Below are 19,434 nucleotides of genomic sequence, written 5' to 3'. Positions count from 1 at the left end.
AGGCTCTAGGGAAGCCAAAATGTTACGGCAACAGGGATTTTTCCCCTTCCCCTTTCTCTTCTTCCCCCTAAGAATAAAGGGATGGAAAACTCTCTTGCAATTATGTAGTGCTCAGTCCACCCGTTACCTTGCTACATAGATGTGGATCCTGCAACCTTAGAGTGTGGCTTAAAACAGGGCTGGAGTCCCAGAGCTTTTTGTAGACTGCAAAGTGGACCACAATGAAGTGACCCCTCAGATATTCACACAAGTCTTACAGAAGATGGATCTGGCAGCTCCCATCTTTTATATAGTGGGAAGAAATACTCGCACCTCTACAGGGTATTTCCTGGGAGAAAAGTCTATTACACCTCAGGATCTGACTGAGTGAAGTCCCCTTCGAACTCTGTAGCGGTAGCAAAGGGCAAGGCCTTAAGGCCTGCTCTCGTCTTTAATCTGGTTTTCTCTCATGAGGTACTGATAGTTAAACTTACAGTATAAAATTAAGAGTATAAAACTTCCTGGAACAAAAGCACAGAGGCTCAGGCCATGGACTGAAGAGCTGTTGTATCATGGTGACCAGCTCGAAGGAACCAAACCGGCTCCTGAGGCAAACCAGACCCGTCTGTGTCCCGAACTGCTCCGGGACCCGCAGCCCCCCATTTCGCTCTGGAAACCATTTCCCGGGTAAGACCTCGGCACGACCCCCCACGCTTGCCGAGGGCAGGGCGCTGAGGAGAAGGCAGGTGGGAGCCCAGGGCACGCCGAGGCGGCGCTGCCCTGCCCCGGGGCCGCGGGATGTCACGTACCGAAGCTCAGCTCCATGGCGTTGCCCAGGGGGGCCAGGGGCCGCCGCTCCCCCAGGACACACAACGGCCGCACGCAGCCCCAGCGCCCGTCCTCCTTGTGCCCCGCCGGGGCGCCCGCGGCCGCCGGGGTCCCTTCCCCATCGGGCTCGTCACATGGATGGAGAAGGGGCTGGTGCCTCCCCGCCGCCGCTGCCATGGCCCTCGCAGCCGCCCCGCGGCCGCCTGTGGGGAGAGCGGCCGTCACTGCCCGGGCCCTGACAGCCCCCGCCGCGCCCGGATCCCCGCCCCCCCCCCTCACGTCCCGGCCCCCTCACCTGGCGGGAGAGCCCCGGGCGCTCCTGCGCGCCCCGCAGCACCCCCAGCGCCACGCGGGGGCCGGCGGGCGGCGGCGCCGCTTTGCCGCCCGGCGGGGGGATGGTTCTCTGGTTCTCCTGCTCCAGCATGGCGGCGGCGGCCGGGGGGGCCGGGAGGGGCGTGCGGGGACACAGCGGGGAGAGAGCAGGCGGGGGGAACGCCGCGGCGGGGCCGGGCCGGGCGGCGGGGCCGGGACCGGGCGCGCCTGGAGCCGCCCGCGCCGTTCAAGTAGCCCGCGACTATTGAACGGCCAATGGGCGCGCGGGGCGTCACGGCCGCGCCGGATGGGCGGAGGGGCCGCGCGGGGAAGGACGGAGGGAAAGAGGGGGAAAAAAAAGGGAAGGGAGCGGCCGTGACGGGGAAGAGCCGGGGCTGAGCCGCTCCCCCGGCCCGCGAGAGAGTGAGGGAGGGAGGGAGGGGAGCGCTCGGGCCTCGGCCCCGGGAACGTGTGTGGGAACGTTGCGTGTCCAGCGAAGGGGCGACAAGGCTTGCGAAGGGTCTGGAGGACCGTGTCCAGGAGGAGCGGCTGAGGGAGCTGGGGGTGTTTAAGCTGGAGAAAAGGGGGCTCGGGGGGACCTTTTCGCGCTCTCTGCCGTTACCTAAAGGAAGGGTGTAGGGAGGTGCGGGTCGGTGTCCGCCACCCCGCCTGTGGTGAGGGCTCAAGGGGAAATGGCCTTGAGCTGAGTCTCCCCGGTCTCAGCTTATCACAGAATCACGGAGCGGTTTGGGCTGGAAGGGGACCTTACAGACCAACCAGTTCCAACCTCCTGCCATGGGCAGGGCACCTTCCACTAGCCCTGGTTGCTCCAAGCCCCATCCAGTCTGGCCTTGGACACTTCCAGGGATGGGGCAGCCACAGCTTCTCTGGGCAACCTGTGCCAGGGCCTCATCACCCTCAGATCTTAAAAATTTTCCCTGTTAGGATGGTCAGGCATTGGAATAGGATGCCCAGAGAGGTAGTGGAGTCTCCATCCAAGGTGGTGTTTAGGAGGCATCTGGATCTGGCGCTGGGTGACATGGCTTAGGGGTTACAGTGGCAGTGCTGGGTTGATGGTTCGACTTGATCGAGGATCTTAAAGGTCTCTTCCAACTTTGATGATTCTGTGATTCAAGGTCCCTTTAAGGAAGTTGGCATTTTTTACTTGTGAACAGATCTCCATATTCACAGGCTGGTTCATCTCTTCTAATTTTAAATAAAACCAAGTGAGAAGTAATCGGGAGATTTGAAATGAACCACAGGGATGCTGGAGAAGCGTAGAGAAAGTTTAATGCCATCCATCATTAAACAAGACTTAACGTGTGGCTTTAAATGGAGCTGTCTTCAGTCTAAAATTCAGAGTTCTCCCCCCTCTACCTCAGCTACATCAGATCTGGTGAGATCTGAGATTCTCAGGGCAGCAGGCAAATACCACCTATCTTAGGTATAGCTTACACACACAAATTTCTTCCATTCAAGTCTCTGGAAACCAGTTTCTTCATCCATTCTTGCAGCTGGAACAGAGACTACTCCATGTTGTCTTTAACAGTAATGAAAACATTTTTGCCAAAAGGGTATTTGGTACTTACATCTGATTCTAAGTTTTCTTCAGCTGTTAACACTGTACATGGAACCTCTGTGAGCATTTAACATACACAACAGTTTATATGAAATTTACTACTGTATCCAAAATGTAATAAATATGAATAAAAGCTAAGAGCTGACAGTACAACAAAAGAGTAAAAGTGCTTTTCTTAAAAAGTGTTTTGGACTTAATATTGAAATGCCTTGATTAAAACCAGAAAAATTACTCTGCTTTTTCCTTGTCAGGCTGCAGCATCAAAAAAAGCAATTAATCCATCTTGATCACAGCCATCCAGAATTTCCAGGAGGAGAGGAACTTTAGTTTTCACATTGGTGCCTTTAAATTTAAATTTATCTATGAAGAGATCTGTGATCATACCTGCAAAGATAAAATTCCAGGAATTACTATTTGCCTTGTTTTCAGTAAGAGATATCCCTACTGTTAACTCATTATTATGTACTAACTATCCTAGTTGTTACAAGACTTTTTTAACTTCATGTTTTAAATAGTGGTTTGATTTTAAACAAACACAAACCACTGTGAGCCCGGATTCCAGATTCATTCCAAAGTGTGTATTTCTGCCTTAGAACTACCCATAGCTGAAACACCAAAAAGGAAGGAACTATCACAGGACAGGTAACGAGGACTCTGCTTACACTGTACAAGCTTATTAAAGTGGGTGTCTGGCAGACATTCCCTGGGCTGAAAGATGTATGGGAAACAGCAAAGAATGTTACAGAATTTCCTTTACTAAATGAGATCATCTTCTGTGAGTCTCCCTTCCCACTCCTCGTGCATTTTTTTTTCCCCTGATGTTTTGCAAAACTTCACCCCTCAGAAATGCTCATTTAACTTGTACCATTCTTAAATGCCATCCTGACTTTGAACGCGCTCCTTAACCACGTCCATGAAGACAAGGATCACCCAAATATAAGCAGCTGTCTATTAAAAATTTAAAAAGTGGACAAGTCAGTTGCAGCTAATCCTGGCATGTTCATTCTCAGTGATATGCTTGTGTGCTCCAAGCCCCATCCTTGAACACCTCCAGGAATGGGGAATCCGAAAAACCTCTTGCTGAAGCTTCCCATGTGTATCCACTCAAAGTATTTAAATTCTGCTAATCCTGACTTCTCAACTATTCCAGCCATGCCCAGGGTGCTCTCTGGACGTGAAATCACATTTAAATAAAGTAGAATTATCGACAAACCATAAAGTCTCTCCAGATGTGCAGGTTGTCTCTTGTATTCCTCGAGCAGCTGATCTGCCTCTTCCAAAATGGTGCGGTATTTCGGGAGCAGGAAGTCCACATTCCCTTCGTGAACTTGTAATTCCTCAAAGACATTTTAAAATCGTAAGAACTAACAGCAGATAAGTATCATAAGAGCATAAAAGTAAGAAGAAATTAAGCTTGGGTCTGACAGGAGGAAGTACTTCAAAGGGAACATAATCTCCTTTTACACTAGCAGAAGTTATTTTCAGAGTGCCTCAATTTGCTAGTCTTCTAATGAAGTGTCAGATGTTACTTGTCACTTCATAGACTAGATTCTCAAAATCCTGTGTATTACAGCTTCCAGCTCCAAGTCCTGCCAGAATAGGATCACACCACAGCCCTGCCCCTACAGACTCAAACCTTGACCATATCTTCATTTTCAGAATAAGTGAAGTCCTAAAAAATTGTAGCACATGCTGAAGTCTGAAGGTAAAAGTGGACTCTGAAAGTATCACTCAATCATGACAGCAAAGAGTTTTGAAGATCTGTTCTAAAATGCCTCAGTCTACCACCAGACCAATCTGAGGTGGTCGATAGTATAGATCTTTTTATCCTCCACAGAAAGACTCTTCTAGAGAAAAGTAATTATGTTGTGCATTGTGAGTCTGCTGGGATAACAGCTTTCATCAATCACTAGATTATTTTACTGCCTATCACTAAGTTATCGTCCAAAAAAATGAGTGATTAAAAAAGTCGAAGATCTGCTGTCTAAAAAAAGCCTAAAAAAAGCAAGATATGCAATGTCATTATTGCACAAACATAATATGCATTAAGAATAAATTCTCTGTTATTGTTTACATCCCTGGTTTGCCAAACCCAGCCCAAGTAAAACGCTTCCAGTGATAACAAAGATACACATTATTTTCATTGGTAGTCAGCTTTTCTACTAAGTAGAGAGTTCTGACAACAAGTAGCTGATTCCCCCGAAGGACAAGAGAGAATTGGCTGTCCATTTTCATCTCCTCTCCACCTAAATAAAAAATACCCAATTGATGACAGCAAGTTTTTGACAGTAAAGTCCTGGTTGTTGGAAAAAAGTCCAAGAACTGAGACAAGCTAACTGTTGAGGAGGGCATTAAGCAAAAGACTGAAAAGCAGATAATGCAGAAATTATGAGACACTGGGATGAAGTTCCAAAGCAAGGAAGTTGCATCTGGCCTGGACGATCAACCCCAGATCTAAAAAACCTTTAAAGGTTTGTGGAAAGAGACACAGAAGGAACTGGAAAATAACAGCAGGCTAGGAGAGAACATTAGATGATAAAGCTGGCTGCCTTCTACTGTCCCATTTCAGCCTTCTCAACATCAGTCAGTAATCCTACGTGTTAATCACTAGTTATATAACAAAAATGGGAATTTTCCTTGAAAGAAACCTGTCCTCTGGACATTTAAAACACATGATTTGATTTAATTCAGGGGAACAGCAGTGGAACAGATCCCCACATGACACACATCTGATTTGAGCCACACAGCTTGGTATCTGACAGCATAATCCCCCATAAAAACCAAACCATGACAGTTCAGATACTTACTCTCAAAGCATCTATTAAGTGAACCTTCTTGGCCAGCAGCTGCTGATACTCTAATTTAGGGTGGATGAGCTTTAGAGTGTGCCTCACAGATTCTTCACTGACATCTAGCAGGGAGTGAAAAGAACCCCAACAAGCAAATGAATACTCTTTCTTCCACTTACAGGAATATCAAATGAACTCAAGGACTAAACAGAGAAGAAATTTTTACCATATGATATGTTGAGATTAATCTTTCTTTTAGTGGCTTCTTTGGAAAGCACATCTTTGAGGATGGATATTGTAGAAATGTTGTCAGACTTAAAATATCCCTCACCTTTTCTAAAAAGGAAGAAAAACTTCAAATGAACAAACTTACAGATTTGTCCCCGTGTTAAAAAATAAGGTCTGCAAATTAATGCCCGTTTTTGTTTGCATGAGCATTAAATGCCTTTGAAGTTATTTCTGCTCCTCAATACAAACAAATGGAAGTTGGAAAACAATAATATCACTACATTAGCCAGCCTTGCTCTTTATATTCTAAAAACCAAGCCTTTCCTACCTGGTGATTTTGGGTTTTTTGGACTAATTTCAAGAGAAACCATATTCAGGTTACAGATTGCATCATTACTGGATAGCTCTCACCTCTGGTAAAGTCTGAAAATCCTTTTTAAGAAAGATTCCTGCTCTCTTTAGGGGGAGTTTTGAAGGAGCTGAGGGTGGAAGGGTGAACAGTAGGATGAGTGTGAAGTGTCACACTGTGCTTTAGCAGTTGTATATACCTGTAAGTACTTTCAAGCTGCGTTCCCAGGAAGGTGTTCTGAAAATAAAAGGTGATACTCTCTCCAGCAGGAGTCTTTTCAGGCACCTCAGGCAAGCAAAACACAACCCAGGAGTGAATTTCAGCAAAGCTGAACTGGCCTTTGAGCATCAGGGTGTTCATGGGTCTGTGATATTATGAAATTAAAAGAAAAAGAGGACAGTCAATAGTTAAGAAGGAGGGACACTGTCCATATAAAATAGTTCCACGTGGTGTTTCCCTTTTAATCAAGACCTGTAAAATCAGATATCTCACTAAGCAGAGATTCATATTGCAGATTACAGCTACCAAGTTTTTGACAAGTTTCAAGTTGTTAAACCTGAGATTTAGGACAATGGTAAACAACTGACAACACAGCAAATATGACTAAGAGAGAGCCTCAACAGTCTCTCATGCTGTAAACCACCTTTATATCAAGAACAAGGCATAAAGGAACCCATTTGCACACTGAAGACTTTGGTATCTTCCCTTCAGTCTTTCAGGTTTGGTTTGAACAAGCAATTCCCTTGGAGACAACACGTGATGTTGACTGAGGGTGGGCAAAAATCAATTAGAAATTGCACAAAATGCAGAATTCCTAACAGAAGGATAAGGGTAAAAAAAGTCTTGGCTCAGTTTTGGGGCCAAGTCAGCTATGAGAAAAATATTAGATGAAAAGGGTGGAGTGGAAAATTAGGCTGAAACTGAAAAGACTGTGGTTACTAAGACAGCAGAGTTTCCTTTCTACCACACCCTCAGGTCTACTGCACTATAACCCAGGGAGAAAAATTAAGAATAACCTGAAAACAAGAATCAAGAATGGCAAGGAACCCATTTAATCCACATTTTCTATTAAGAAAGCCATAAAACAGAACTACAGGCTCAAAACTGTAGGTTAGGGGTTCAAAATTACTATTTAAAGTTTACAGCGCAAATACTTCAACTGGATTGTGTCCCTTTCTCAAGAGAAAAAAGGCATTGGTTTTTCTTCACAAATACCTGTCATGGTCGATAGAATGAGTTCTCTGATGAAGGGAGAGTGGTTTAATCTGATATTGGTGAACCTGACAGGTTTTTGGTTGAATTCTTGGCGTTACGTACGCTTGAAGTGTCCCGTACTGCCCTTCAATGGAGCGAACCTGCAGACAGGCACAACCCACAAAAAAACACAAAAGGGAAAAGATTAATTCACCACAGTTTGGTGAATATTTACCATACGTTAAGGAACTGAAGGAATTTAATTAAGGAGCTCAAATACAGGTTTGCTTTATGAGCTTAATTGTCTCTCCTATTTTATAGGGTCTCAGAACTCAAAAAGCAATGTGTTGCAGGAAGACATCCATTTCAATATTTTTAATAAAAAAAAGTTAGTAAAGAGTTCTCTTTGGAAATAAAATCACCAAGACTTACATTGTCTGCATGTGCATAGACAAGATAAAAAAGAGAATAAACTCCAGTGGCAGGTGTAAGTCACTGGAGATCCTGAATGTACTGCAGCAAGGTGGCAGCAGAACCTGTGCAGATCAAATCCACCACACTGGGAGCCAAGTAAGAGTGATAATAGAGTGTTTGGATGACACACAACAGCAAGTTTATAAATGTTTTTGGTGGGAGTAAAAAAGCCCTCTTTTTGTCTACTATGAATGCATTTGGTTAATTTTTCTTGTGTTATTTATTCTTTACCTGGTATTTTCAGTATTAAAGGTGGCCAGGGTCGTATCCCTCACCAAAAACCACATAACCACCCCCAACCTTCCTGCATTGGGTGCACCTTATACAGGCTTAAATTTCTGATGATCATCTTTTGACTGAGAGTTTTACACAAACACCTTATCAGATTAGGAGGCTGCAGTGAGAGAGAGAAAACTTAATGCCTGTGTGCACATTGAGGATTTTCCTATTCATGATTTCCTTCACTATTTCCCCTGGTGGTTGCCATAAAACATGTGAATTTGGTGGATCATTAAAAATGAACTCCAAACCACCCACATGCCTTTAGTATAATAAGCTGGAATGATCGGATTTGCTTCCTCTCCGAAATACAAATCCAGTCTATATTCCCTGGTTAATTCCCAGTGGAACTGCCTTCAAACAGAGGATTATCAGTGCCAGAGCTTTAAGATCCACACACTGCCTCCAGAATCCAGTCCTTTCCTGATCTGGGATGTCCCCACTGCTTTCATCTGAGGGACACTCAAGGAGGACCTTTGAGGTAACATGTTTTTATAAAGAAATATAAACCCCATATTAGAAGGTTCTCATGAAACAACCAGCAGCAGACATTGGACTGATCATTTCCTTAGGCTGAACACTCAGTCCAGGTAGAGAACTCTCCACTCCTAAGCAGGAATAACCATTAATTTATTGTGGAAAATATTTTGGAGCATTTTACCTTAAGTTCAAGTCTCGTGGTGTTTGCTTGGCATCGGTAAGTTGCAAGAAGAAAGTTGCTATTTGGCTGTAAACAGAAAAAAAGTAATACAAAACAGGTCTGTGGACTCACAAAATTTCCAACTGGTCTGTTGACTGTAGACTTGTACAGTAAAGTTTTTGATTATGTATGTACAGCTATTTACAACAATGAAATAAAAAAAGTCATCTTTGGTTCCCCTGAATGTTGTAATAATTTTAAGTATGGCAGAGTTAAAAAAAAGTTCTCTATATAAGGAGAAAACAACCAAAGCCTTTTATATTCTTTAATATCACCATAAAGATTACCACATATACCTTCCTTTCATCTAAAAAATGCATGTCAGCCTGCCCCTGCAATATCAGTTCAACTTCCAAAAAGTAAAGCAAGATCAGTAAGAAAACACACCAAAAAAGTGCTAAATTGATCATCATAAATGACTAGAAACTTAAAATTAAAAGCTGATTTCTAAAAACTTCAGGTCACACCAGTGATGGGCAAATTTAGTTCTTAAAACTAAAACAGAGGAATGTTACAAGGAAAAAGATTTCACAGAAGATTTTCATAATCCCAAGGTGGTGTCTGGATTTTTTCCCCAGAAAATCCCTCGGCATCATTAGTAATTCTATAACTACTTAAGTCTGTAATTGTTATATAAAAAAATGCACTAAACATTTGACTCTCCACACAGAGGAACTTTCGCATTCTAAAGAGATTTTTAAGAAATGAACCAAGGAAGAAGAAATATAACATTCTTCACCTAAATTACCTTGAAGTAAATATTTGATTCGATGACATCCAGAAAAGAGAGCAATAGCAAATGTGTCCCTTATCAGGCTGGAAAAAAAAGCAAGAGGGCAGCTTCTCCTGGATCCTTTTGTACATATTTAGCTGTGCCTTATGTCAGGACCTGCCACTAACTCCTAATTCTGCAGTATCTCTAAAGAAAGCTGAGCTCTCCAAAATTACCAAATGAGTAGTTAAAATCAATATATTTGAAATCACAAAAATATAAATCCAAGTCCTATTTCTACTACTCAATATTAAGAGTTTTCATCAGGTGATCCCCATAAATATCACCTCTTCTGTTTCACTTACCTCAGAATCACAGCTGCTAAAACTAACAACGGCAGAATTTTTATCCACATCCAGCAAGTCTATTGGGACATCACTCTGCAGAGCACAGGGGGAAGGAAAAATAAAGAGCTTAAGTTCCTGAGGAGCTTCTAGTGCATTTATCCTCCAACTGTCACCAATCTTTTTAATAGGCAGAGGCAATGATTGCTTCATCCAAGGGGTAAAAGCCTAACAGACATGCAGCTTACTACTTAATCCTGGAGTAACATCATGATTTTCCTCTTATTCTCTTACAGAGTCCTGAACTCTTGTGGGGTTGGCTTACAACAATGTCAGTGTAAGGTATGTAACTGTCTTTCAGACAGAAAGGGTAGATTAAGCAATTTATTTAAATTAATTTATTCTTCACTTAGCTACGGAAACATCAGATAATACAGAGCTGTGAATCAGCTGTAGCTTAGCATGTTCTGTAACATCCTTAATAAAAGTAGGATTTTTATTAAAAAGTGAAAAACAAAATCCTGCAGTAGTTCTTTCACCTCACAAATCTCTCCCCAAGCACTTCCCAAAAGAAGGTAATTCAGTACCACAACTCTTTCTGAGTCATCTACCAAAGATAACCTTAATTTCAGCTGATGCAGTAGGAGGAACGATTAATTAAGGTTGCTCTACTGGGCAGCAGTATTTATCCCCAGCTGCACACAAATCAGATGCTGTTCCACTCTGAAAGTGCACAGGTGGCCCACAACATTCTAAAATTAATTTTCCACTACAGAGGGTACTTAACTGGCGAATGACGATCTGCACCTCACTGAAGACTTAAAGGGTGTTTAAATAAGGACGTGCAAAAGCAAACACGAAGTTGCAAAGAAACCTTCTGGCACAGCAGGCACTTTGGCCTGTTTTGGCAATGTAATGCTGCTCTGCTCAAGCCACCAAGAACAAACCCACACCCACCTGCACCAGGACATTATCTATGGCTGTCTGCACCTCCAAGATGAGGCTGTAGCTGGCATCGTCCTTGTTCAGTGTGAACTTCTCATTCACACTGAATGCAGGTACTGAGGAAACAGCAGTGCTGGACTGAGAGGACTGCTGGTATTTCTCCCTTTCCTGAAGTACTTTCATCTGTAAGTGTTCCAGTTCATTCCTAGAAAAGGGAAACAATTTATAATGTCTTTAAAATGGCAGCTAGAGAAGATACCATAGAAATTATGCAAATTAAGCTTGCAAGACAATCATGTTTATCTCCTGGCCTCAGTTTTTCAGCCAGAAGTGACTGGTGACTCCCCTTCCACATACTGAACAAAGACAAAATATAAACTATATCACATGGAAATGTAGGTTCTACAGTTCCTCATCAAAAGAGATTTCTCTGAGACCCAGGAAAGGACAACTTTTTTTTCCTTCAAGAGTGCAATGCATTTTGAATAATATGCTACTTTCCTGCCATCATTTAGGAGCTATAAGGCAGCAGAGAAGAAGGAAATCTTATTTTGCTGATGCTGAGGAAGAAGGCATTAAGACATCATCGTCACATTCATGACTGTGAAATGAGGCTGCTATTCATTTCTACTTTGAAAAGGCCTGATTCCACTTCTAGATATATTAATGATACAGAAAATCCAGCGAGATAGGAAGGGAAAAATGACATTTCAGCTTTTAACATTTCAATTCTTCCATTTAAATTTCTTTCTAGTGCAATTACCTTAAGGATGAAATCTTGTTCTGCATTTCTTGGCTTAATTTTAGTTCTTCACCTGATCCACCTTCTCTATGGACAGGTTCTGTAGTCAGTCCTGTCAGCCAGCCTAAACCAATATATGAAATTTATATTCCTTATAAGCTAAAAGGAAATTCTACACTCAGCTATTGTACATGTGGAGCTATGTTTGTTCCAGATATTGGGTAGAGAGAATAGAGCCTAATTTAATCCTCAAATAATTGTCAGGACTACAGCTGGAAACAAAACAAAACTGTGCAGTGTGTTTACAGCAAACTGTACCCTGCACAGGGGGCTTAGAGATTAAATGCTGCTCGTTGAAGTGAAAAAAATTATCTTTTTGCTCACTAAATTACATTTATTTATAAAAGCAAATGCCAATTGATTACATTCTGACACCTCAGGCATGATATGCAGACTTGAATGGGTGTTTATAGCTCTAGCTACCTGCCAAAATCAGTCTAGTGCACATCCTACCAGAGTTTACCTTTGAAAACCTACAGGTGAATATGGGCTTGCCCTTTCTTCTATCTCCTGTGATTCATGAATCTTTATAACATTCCCACTGAAAGAAGCCTCAGATTACTTTGGCCACAGTACTGTTGCAGCCCATCATACCCAAACAATTCATATGAGGTCAGGTAGAAGAGGCTTTTGATCACTCAAAGACCACTTAAAAGAGGCACTTGAACAGTAACTGAGAATTATATCTTGCCAAAGGACGTGATTTTGAATAGAAGGAGTTTCAGTTGGCTAAATTTTAGCCCTGAAGGTAACCCAAGAGAGAGAATTAGCAATATTTTAGCCCCAGCAGTTGACATAGGCAGCCTGTTTACCATGACCTCTGTGACAGTCAGGCCAATGGCTCAAACCCTACAGAGGAGCTGCTGAAATGCCTCCCATGGGGGAGCTTTATTTTCTACTGAAAGCAAAATCAACCCCATTTAAAGCCCTGTGAAACTGCAAAGGAACGAAATTTTGTAAAAGACGGGGTAAAAAAAGAAAGCACATCTATCACTATTTTTAATTTAAAGAACTTATAAACAGTTCCTTTGGACATAACATATTCATTATTTCATCATAGTCAGGCAACAGTCTGCACCAAAACAAATTGCCAGCCAGAACACATGAAGAATATCTTAAAGTGCAAAACCCTCATAGTTTAATATTATTCTGTTTCCAATCAGAACAAAAAATTTCAGAGCTCTGAGCTGCACTAAAAACATAGCCTGCTTCATTTTATCACATCACCACACATGGAATTTATTGAGTAAATAATATGAAGCTTACCTGAGTATGTGGCTGCTAAAATTTCATCATAGCCATCTTTTCCTACACAGCCACCCTGGATTGAGGCAATGCTCTCCGATAAAGCCTTCAAGTAAACACATTCAGGCAGAGGGAAATATCACTGCACTTGGTTTAGAAGTCTGGAGGGGGGTTTGTGGAGGTTTTAAGGGTTGTGCTCCTCCTTCTACCTGCATTCCAAAATACCTACAGAGATGCACAATATCTAGACCTACAAAAGAGTAGCTGATGACTATCACAGCTAAATCTTGGTGTTTTAATAAATACATTCCAATTCTACTCCACTTGAGAAATATATATTTGAAAGTTTAAAGCAAAACACTGATAGACAATATTTTTCCATCAGGAATTAGCAATCTGACTGAAGGCTGAAATGATCTCTGTGGATCCAATCTGCTCCTTTAAACAATTGATAACCAAAGTCATTACGCTCAGTAAAGTCCTGACAGCTGACATTTATTATTTTGCATGTAAAACAAACTGTATACAACATGGGGTTGTTTTTCCACTGAATACTGTATTAGGTTACACCAGGAGAGACTTCAGCAGTCAGTAGAGCCAGACCTTCAACATACCCTCTACACTATTTTGATTTGTGCTCATATCAGGACTATTTCACTGTCTGGTTCTTAAGTATTAGAATACTGATTTCGAATTCATACTGTCAACATTTTCAAATTAAAAACAAACCGCATATTTTAGTGGTAATGACCATGTAAATTTTGAAGCACAGATAACATTTTAAAAATTAATTCTTTCCCAGCAGAGCATGAGGAATGTGGGCTCACATAATCATGTCGAAGGACAGGCTCATCCGCGCTCTCAAAGGCATAGATTTCTATCATTCCATCATCTCGCCCAACAAGTAATTCCTTAACTCCATCTCCCAGAATGTCAAAGCTGTCAAGACATAAGATACCTAAAGAAGAAGAAAACAAAGCTGTTTGCTTCATCTTTATTTGTTTATGACACAGTAACACACAGGCCACGCTCAGTTACATGGAAAGAGACTCTCAGTCTGCTTTTGAGGTGTAATTAAAGATATTTCTGGACGAGCCCTCTAGAGGGCTCAAGTCCCTCACCTGTGCCAGGCTGTACAGTGGATTTTACAGCAACCAATTCCAAATAGAAACTGCTGAATAGACACCCCTTCTGATGTTCAGATCACTTATGAGGGGTTTAACCCTCCCTCATCGAACATTTCCCCAGACGAACTATTTGTCTGCCCTCACTACCGTAACTTTGCCAGTTCAAGAAGCAAGTATTCTTTGTTTCCTAGAATTGACTTGAAGCTATTGGTAAATGGAATATGAATTCTGGGTAAGATGACAGAAAGAGGGTTCTGACTGTGCCAGGCCTGGACTAGGTGCTGCTGCTTGACACGTACTCAGTACTTGCACATGTGGAGGCAGCCTATGACAACTAATCATCTCTGGACAGGAAAGAGAGTTAGGGTCTGGAAAAAGGAAAAAGCACTGAGAGAGTCTGTACAAGAATTAATGTGAAAATAGAGATGGAATTTAACTTTCAGGACTCCTTCATATTTCATAGGAAGAGTGAGGACATACTAGAAAGCATGAAACTAAAAAAACCGAAAACAAAAGCACGCTAAAGTACTGAAAATAAAATGAACACAAAACAGAAAGCAAGACAAACTCATTGGAATTATTTGCAAGAAAATCAGAAGAATGAAAGAGACCTTAGTCATATTGATATCACATGCTGACATAATTAAGATATTCCTCCAAAGTAACTGTGAATAAGATTTCTTGAGTTTTCTACTTGTAATAAAGCCTCAAATATGCTGGAAAGCTAGAGTGAGAGACTGAGACACGTACCTCCTCTCTTTTTTTCATTTCCAATTTCCCACTTGTGTACAGGCTTGGTACCAGTGATCTGGGTAACACCCAGTTTACCATCAGAAGTTCCATACACAATTTCTTCCCCAGAATCACCTGAACACAAACTGAACTTAGAATCAACACAATCAAGTACACCAATTTAAAAAGGCTGTGTAGTTACACTCTACAGCCCAAGGGAAAACACTAAATTAGTGTTGTGTAACAGAACTGTGAGGCTTCCAAACAAAAATCAAATACATGAAAACTGAACCCATTCTGGTAATTTCTTCATGACCATCACTATTCTGCCATGACTGCCCACCCTGCACTGGAATTCTGCCTAAAGCCCATTCAGAATCCAATACTTTAAATTTCAGTAAAGGTAGGCTACTCAGTTGTTCTTACAGAAGAGAAACAGAGAGATCCATTGAGAACACACCTCCAATGCTCAGTGTTGTGCCAAAACTTCAGTAATTAAGAACCATTTTCCAAACAGCTCTCAGTGTTGCTGTGACACAATCTAACAAACTAAATTAAGCACCAGATTAACACACTAAAGGGATTTCTATTAGGTTAGAACAGATTAGCAAGAAGGATGATCAAACTATTTTAAGCTTGATCCTTCCAGTCTTAGTTCAGTATTCCTAGCCATCCATGGATCCCAGCTATGGAATTCCATGTGTTAGAGAAACCCAAACCCAAAATTTTGACAAGGCCCCTGAAAGTCCAGTTTGTATTTACACAATGAGATCACTTTATATGTCACTGCTCTTGTAAATGGCTTTCAATTAAATGTGAATATCATTTAAAACTGTCTAAAACACTTTTGTATGTGTGTGTGTATTTACTTGTCTGTAAGAAATGACTTCACAAAATTAATTTTATGCTGCATTTTTTACATCAGCTTAAAATCGTGACAAAGTAATCCACTAATACAAGCAATAAAAACTTTTAAATGTAGTAAAATAGCATTAGTTAGTTATGTGTGTATTCAAAATCTTGTTACCCCCATTTCCATTGCTCAGAGCAAGAACAGTAGGTGGTCCAGGAACTTCTATTTCATACAGTAAATCAGATCCCTAAAGACAAAGAGAACTATCTTGAATGAATTTGATAAAAAAAAAAACAAAAACCAAACCAAAACCAAAACTAAGAACAACCCCAAAACACCAAACACAAACCAAACCAAACCTTGCAAGGATAAACTTATTATGGATCATAGTAACATAAGCTTCACTTCTACAATCTCCCAACACCTGTGGGAGAACCATTTCTAAGCCAAAACAGAGTAAAGTTTACAGAAATAAAACCTATGACTCTTGAAATGTATTATTATGAAAAACAATCCATGAATTTGGCCTATAAATTTATCTAAGCACTTAATATCACTCAGACTTGTCTCAACAGTAATTTGCGAGGGCAAGAATTTCCAAACTGATAAAGATTTGAAGAAATTAAATGTTTATGTGAGCATGTTTAGTTAGAAGGGACTAATTTGTCATCTACTTCCACCTGTGAATTCCAAAGCCTATTTACAGTGGTTTTATCGATCCTCATGCAGCAAGTTTATAACCATGATTTTCCTTTAAAATAAAAGGGATGCACCAGCATTACAGCCATCAACACTGCCAAGTAAGACACAATACACTTATCCTTCTGGTGTTTAAAACATGCTGATTACTGATTTCCCTTAAGAATCAGCAGAATTCTGTAGCATCAACACATCAAACATAAAGAAACAAGTGAATTAACCTGTAAGACCCTGAGGAGTCTATCCTGACATGCAAGCACCGGGGTAATGCACTTCACTTTGTCCACAGGAAGGCAGAGAACATCGTTGATCTTATCTCCTGATAGGAAGTAGTGCTGGTCCTTGCAGTCACAGTAATGGTTATAGATGTAGCTTGCACAGAGGAAGAGATCTGCTCCTGAAATATGCCTGAGGAAAAGAAAACACTTCCTGGAGCATTTTCCCAGTACTCTTACCCTTACTACATGCTTGTAGCTTCAAGGTATTATGGGGCCCTGCAAGCTGTTCCAGTTTCAAAAGTTCCCTGTAAATGTTAAAACCACATGATTTCTGTAGCTCTCAAATTTCCTGTTCTGTCTTCAGGTCTCCTTATAAAAATTTCATCACTATATTTTTTACATTCATTCTTCCCCAGCTGATTTACCTATGGCAGCATCTTACAATGTGATCCAAAGAGCAAAACAAAAACATCGCTCCCGTTCTGCTACAGGAAGGGTATAAGGACATGACACACTGTGGCAATAACCCCAGCCCTGCTCATCTGCATTTGCACTGGGTGAGTGCCTCCAGACCCATCCCAATACCTCTCCCAAGCCCCTTTAAACTTCCTAAACTTCACCATGATTTTCCAAGTTCATTCCTACATGTCAGTGTTACCTACAAGTACACAATACAGTGAAAAATAATTTAATACCATCATAAAGTAACAATCTGCTATGAAAAAAAAGCGAAGTGTCACACATACATAGCTTTGATGCTTTCAGTAAGGTTAGTTTCAAAGGAAAGAAACTGCTTCCCTCTTTTTGTGAAACCTCTAACTTCAGGTCCTATAGCCACAAAAATTTTCTCCTGTGGTGTGTTAAGGGCTCCTCCCAGCTCCAGTCTTGCAATTTTTTGGCCTGGTAGTGTCTTGAACACTGGCTGTAAACAGAAAAGCAATTTTCATCATCATAAAATTGTATTTATGGTAATCTTTTAACACAATGGATAATTAATTTGCTTTACAATTTCTGGAAAAACTAAGATACTATGGATTATGTGCAGAGGAAAAACAATCTGCACAACTGCCTTCGGAATCCCAGAGCAATCAAGCAATCAATAAATACAAAAATCTTTAATAAATTAAGACTTCATTACCTCAGTGTTATTCATCCACATAAAAAACTTCACTGCTGTCAGCTGATTTTGTTTGTGAATCTTTTTTTTTAAAGAAAAACCTGCACACACATTCCCTCTTACATATTGCATTCTTATGCCAGAATACTACACAGATTTATTTGTATGGCTGTATAACCCTTATGAGCTAACCATGAACTTCCTAAAGGAGAAAACAAAACCCATAAAACAAAATAATAATTTTTTTTTAAGCTGGGCATAAAAAGCAATCAGTTTGTCAAAATCCCTAATGTGGTTTAATGACTCTCTGCAGGTTTTTGTTCCAGCACAGTAACTGTGTCAGTGCACAGGCTTGAGCCCAACTTCACTGCAGAAGAAAAGGTGTGGAACTGACTTTCTTTGTGATGATCCACATGTAGTGTCTGACTCCAAAACTGTGGATGTGCTTGACCAGCCATGAAATCCTCTTGCCCCCACCACAGTATCAGGTATCAGTCCACAGCTCTACCTTGACACCTTCCACGGGTATCTTATTTGTCATGTCAGTAAAAAGAGACTTTCAAAGTTCACTGGGGAGAATACTTCAAAAATAAAATTTTAAATGGAACATTCCCACTTACCACAGCTTCTCCTTTTTTTATGCCAAAGCATGTAACGACCCCATCCTGATCTCCAACAACCACCTTCAAAAGTAGAACACGGAGTTATTTTTTTATTACGCACACAACTGTGTTCTTAAATAATGCTTTTGCTATATTCACAGAATGCTATGGGCTGGAAAGGAACTTAAAGATCCTCTCATTCCGACCCCCCTGCCCTGGGCAGGACACCTTCCACTATCCCAGGTTGCTCAGAGCCCCATCCAGTCTGGCCTTGAACACTTCCAGGGATGGGGCAGCCACAGCTTCTCTGGACTACCTGTGCCAGTACCTCCCCATCCTCACAGGGAAGAATTTTTTCCTAGTATCTAATCTATGCTTTATCAGTTTGAGGCCATTCCCTCTCGTCCTGTCACTACATGCCATTGTAAATAATCTATTATAACAATAACGATATTTCCATATACTTAAGGACTTTAAAGTCCAGAGTACTTAATTCCACAGCCACAGGGGACTATGCTTTAGAAATCTATATGAAGTGCTCTGGATGGGACACTGAAGCCTAAGAACAGTAGTTCAAGTAAGAGCATTTACAATCCTTTTCCTGCTTCTAAGCCAGCAACCACGAGGTGAAGATGCACTGGGGAAGAGCTGTATTTTCACACTGAGACTTCACTATTGAAGCAAAAAAATTCACTGTTGTTTTTATTGAGTTTTCCTAACCAGGTTTCCTTAATTTGAATTTACGTTAAGGAAAACTTAAAAAGAAATATTTCAGAGAATCATCAAGGTTGGAAGAGAACTTTAAGGTCACCAAGTCCAACCACCAACCCAGCACTGCCACGGTAACCCTTAAACCACATCACCCAGCGCCAGATCCAGATGCCTCTTAAACACCTCCAGGGATGGTGACTCCACCACCTCCCTGGGCAACCAATTCCTGACCATCCTAACCGTGAAAAAGTCTTTTCTAACATCTAATCTCAATCTCCCCTGTCTCAATTTAAGGCTGTTATAAATACAGAAATAACAGAAATATGCAAGAACTCCCTTGTTGTTTGAGCAATGCCTTCCTCATTCTGAAATCTTTCCAAGCACCAACTTAGGTATTTTTTTTTCCAAATAAATAAAAGTTTTCCAAAGCTGGGTTCCGCAGTCGTTCCCCAAGGAAACCCTGGGGGATGATTACGGATATTGTCGGGCCGCACTCCCCAGTCAGAAAAGCCTTGAGCTGGAGCCCGCAGCCCCGGGCGGTACCTTCTGCGTGGCCTTTTTCCCCGAGGCGGGCAGGAGCCTCATGGTCTTCTGCGCCGTGACTCCCACCTGTGGA

General features: G+C 41.5%; 1 protein-coding gene across 1 annotated transcript in view; it reads right to left on the bottom strand.

Annotated features, from left to right (window-relative positions):
* Positions 1 to 2,392: 2,392 nt before the first annotated feature.
* The window catches only part of BBS7 (Bardet-Biedl syndrome 7), a 17,790-nt gene continuing 748 nt past the window's right edge, over positions 2,393 to 19,434 (bottom strand). Inside the window, exons 2-19 of the mRNA XM_018083857.2 lie at positions 19,362 to 19,427; positions 18,126 to 18,188; positions 17,135 to 17,310; positions 16,392 to 16,578; positions 15,646 to 15,718; positions 14,637 to 14,753; positions 13,587 to 13,717; positions 12,781 to 12,865; positions 11,476 to 11,578; positions 10,725 to 10,917; positions 9,789 to 9,863; positions 8,673 to 8,738; positions 7,280 to 7,419; positions 6,264 to 6,428; positions 5,714 to 5,823; positions 5,506 to 5,609; positions 3,912 to 4,035; positions 2,393 to 3,082 (exon numbers count right to left, since the gene is read on the bottom strand). Coding sequence (XP_017939346.2) covers positions 2,946 to 3,082; positions 3,912 to 4,035; positions 5,506 to 5,609; positions 5,714 to 5,823; positions 6,264 to 6,428; positions 7,280 to 7,419; positions 8,673 to 8,738; positions 9,789 to 9,863; positions 10,725 to 10,917; positions 11,476 to 11,578; positions 12,781 to 12,865; positions 13,587 to 13,717; positions 14,637 to 14,753; positions 15,646 to 15,718; positions 16,392 to 16,578; positions 17,135 to 17,310; positions 18,126 to 18,188; positions 19,362 to 19,427 — 2,115 coding nt within the window. The 3' untranslated portion in view covers positions 2,393 to 2,945. The remainder of the gene's footprint in view (positions 3,083 to 3,911; positions 4,036 to 5,505; positions 5,610 to 5,713; positions 5,824 to 6,263; positions 6,429 to 7,279; positions 7,420 to 8,672; positions 8,739 to 9,788; positions 9,864 to 10,724; positions 10,918 to 11,475; positions 11,579 to 12,780; positions 12,866 to 13,586; positions 13,718 to 14,636; positions 14,754 to 15,645; positions 15,719 to 16,391; positions 16,579 to 17,134; positions 17,311 to 18,125; positions 18,189 to 19,361; positions 19,428 to 19,434) is intronic.

Source organism: Manacus vitellinus, unplaced genomic scaffold (assembly GCF_001715985.3).
Source record: "Manacus vitellinus isolate BGI_N305 unplaced genomic scaffold, ASM171598v3 scaffold_69_pilon, whole genome shotgun sequence".
Lineage (NCBI taxonomy): Eukaryota > Metazoa > Chordata > Aves > Passeriformes > Pipridae > Manacus > Manacus vitellinus.
Note: the sequence above shows the minus strand (reverse complement) of the source record. Positions and strands in the feature narration are given on the sequence as shown.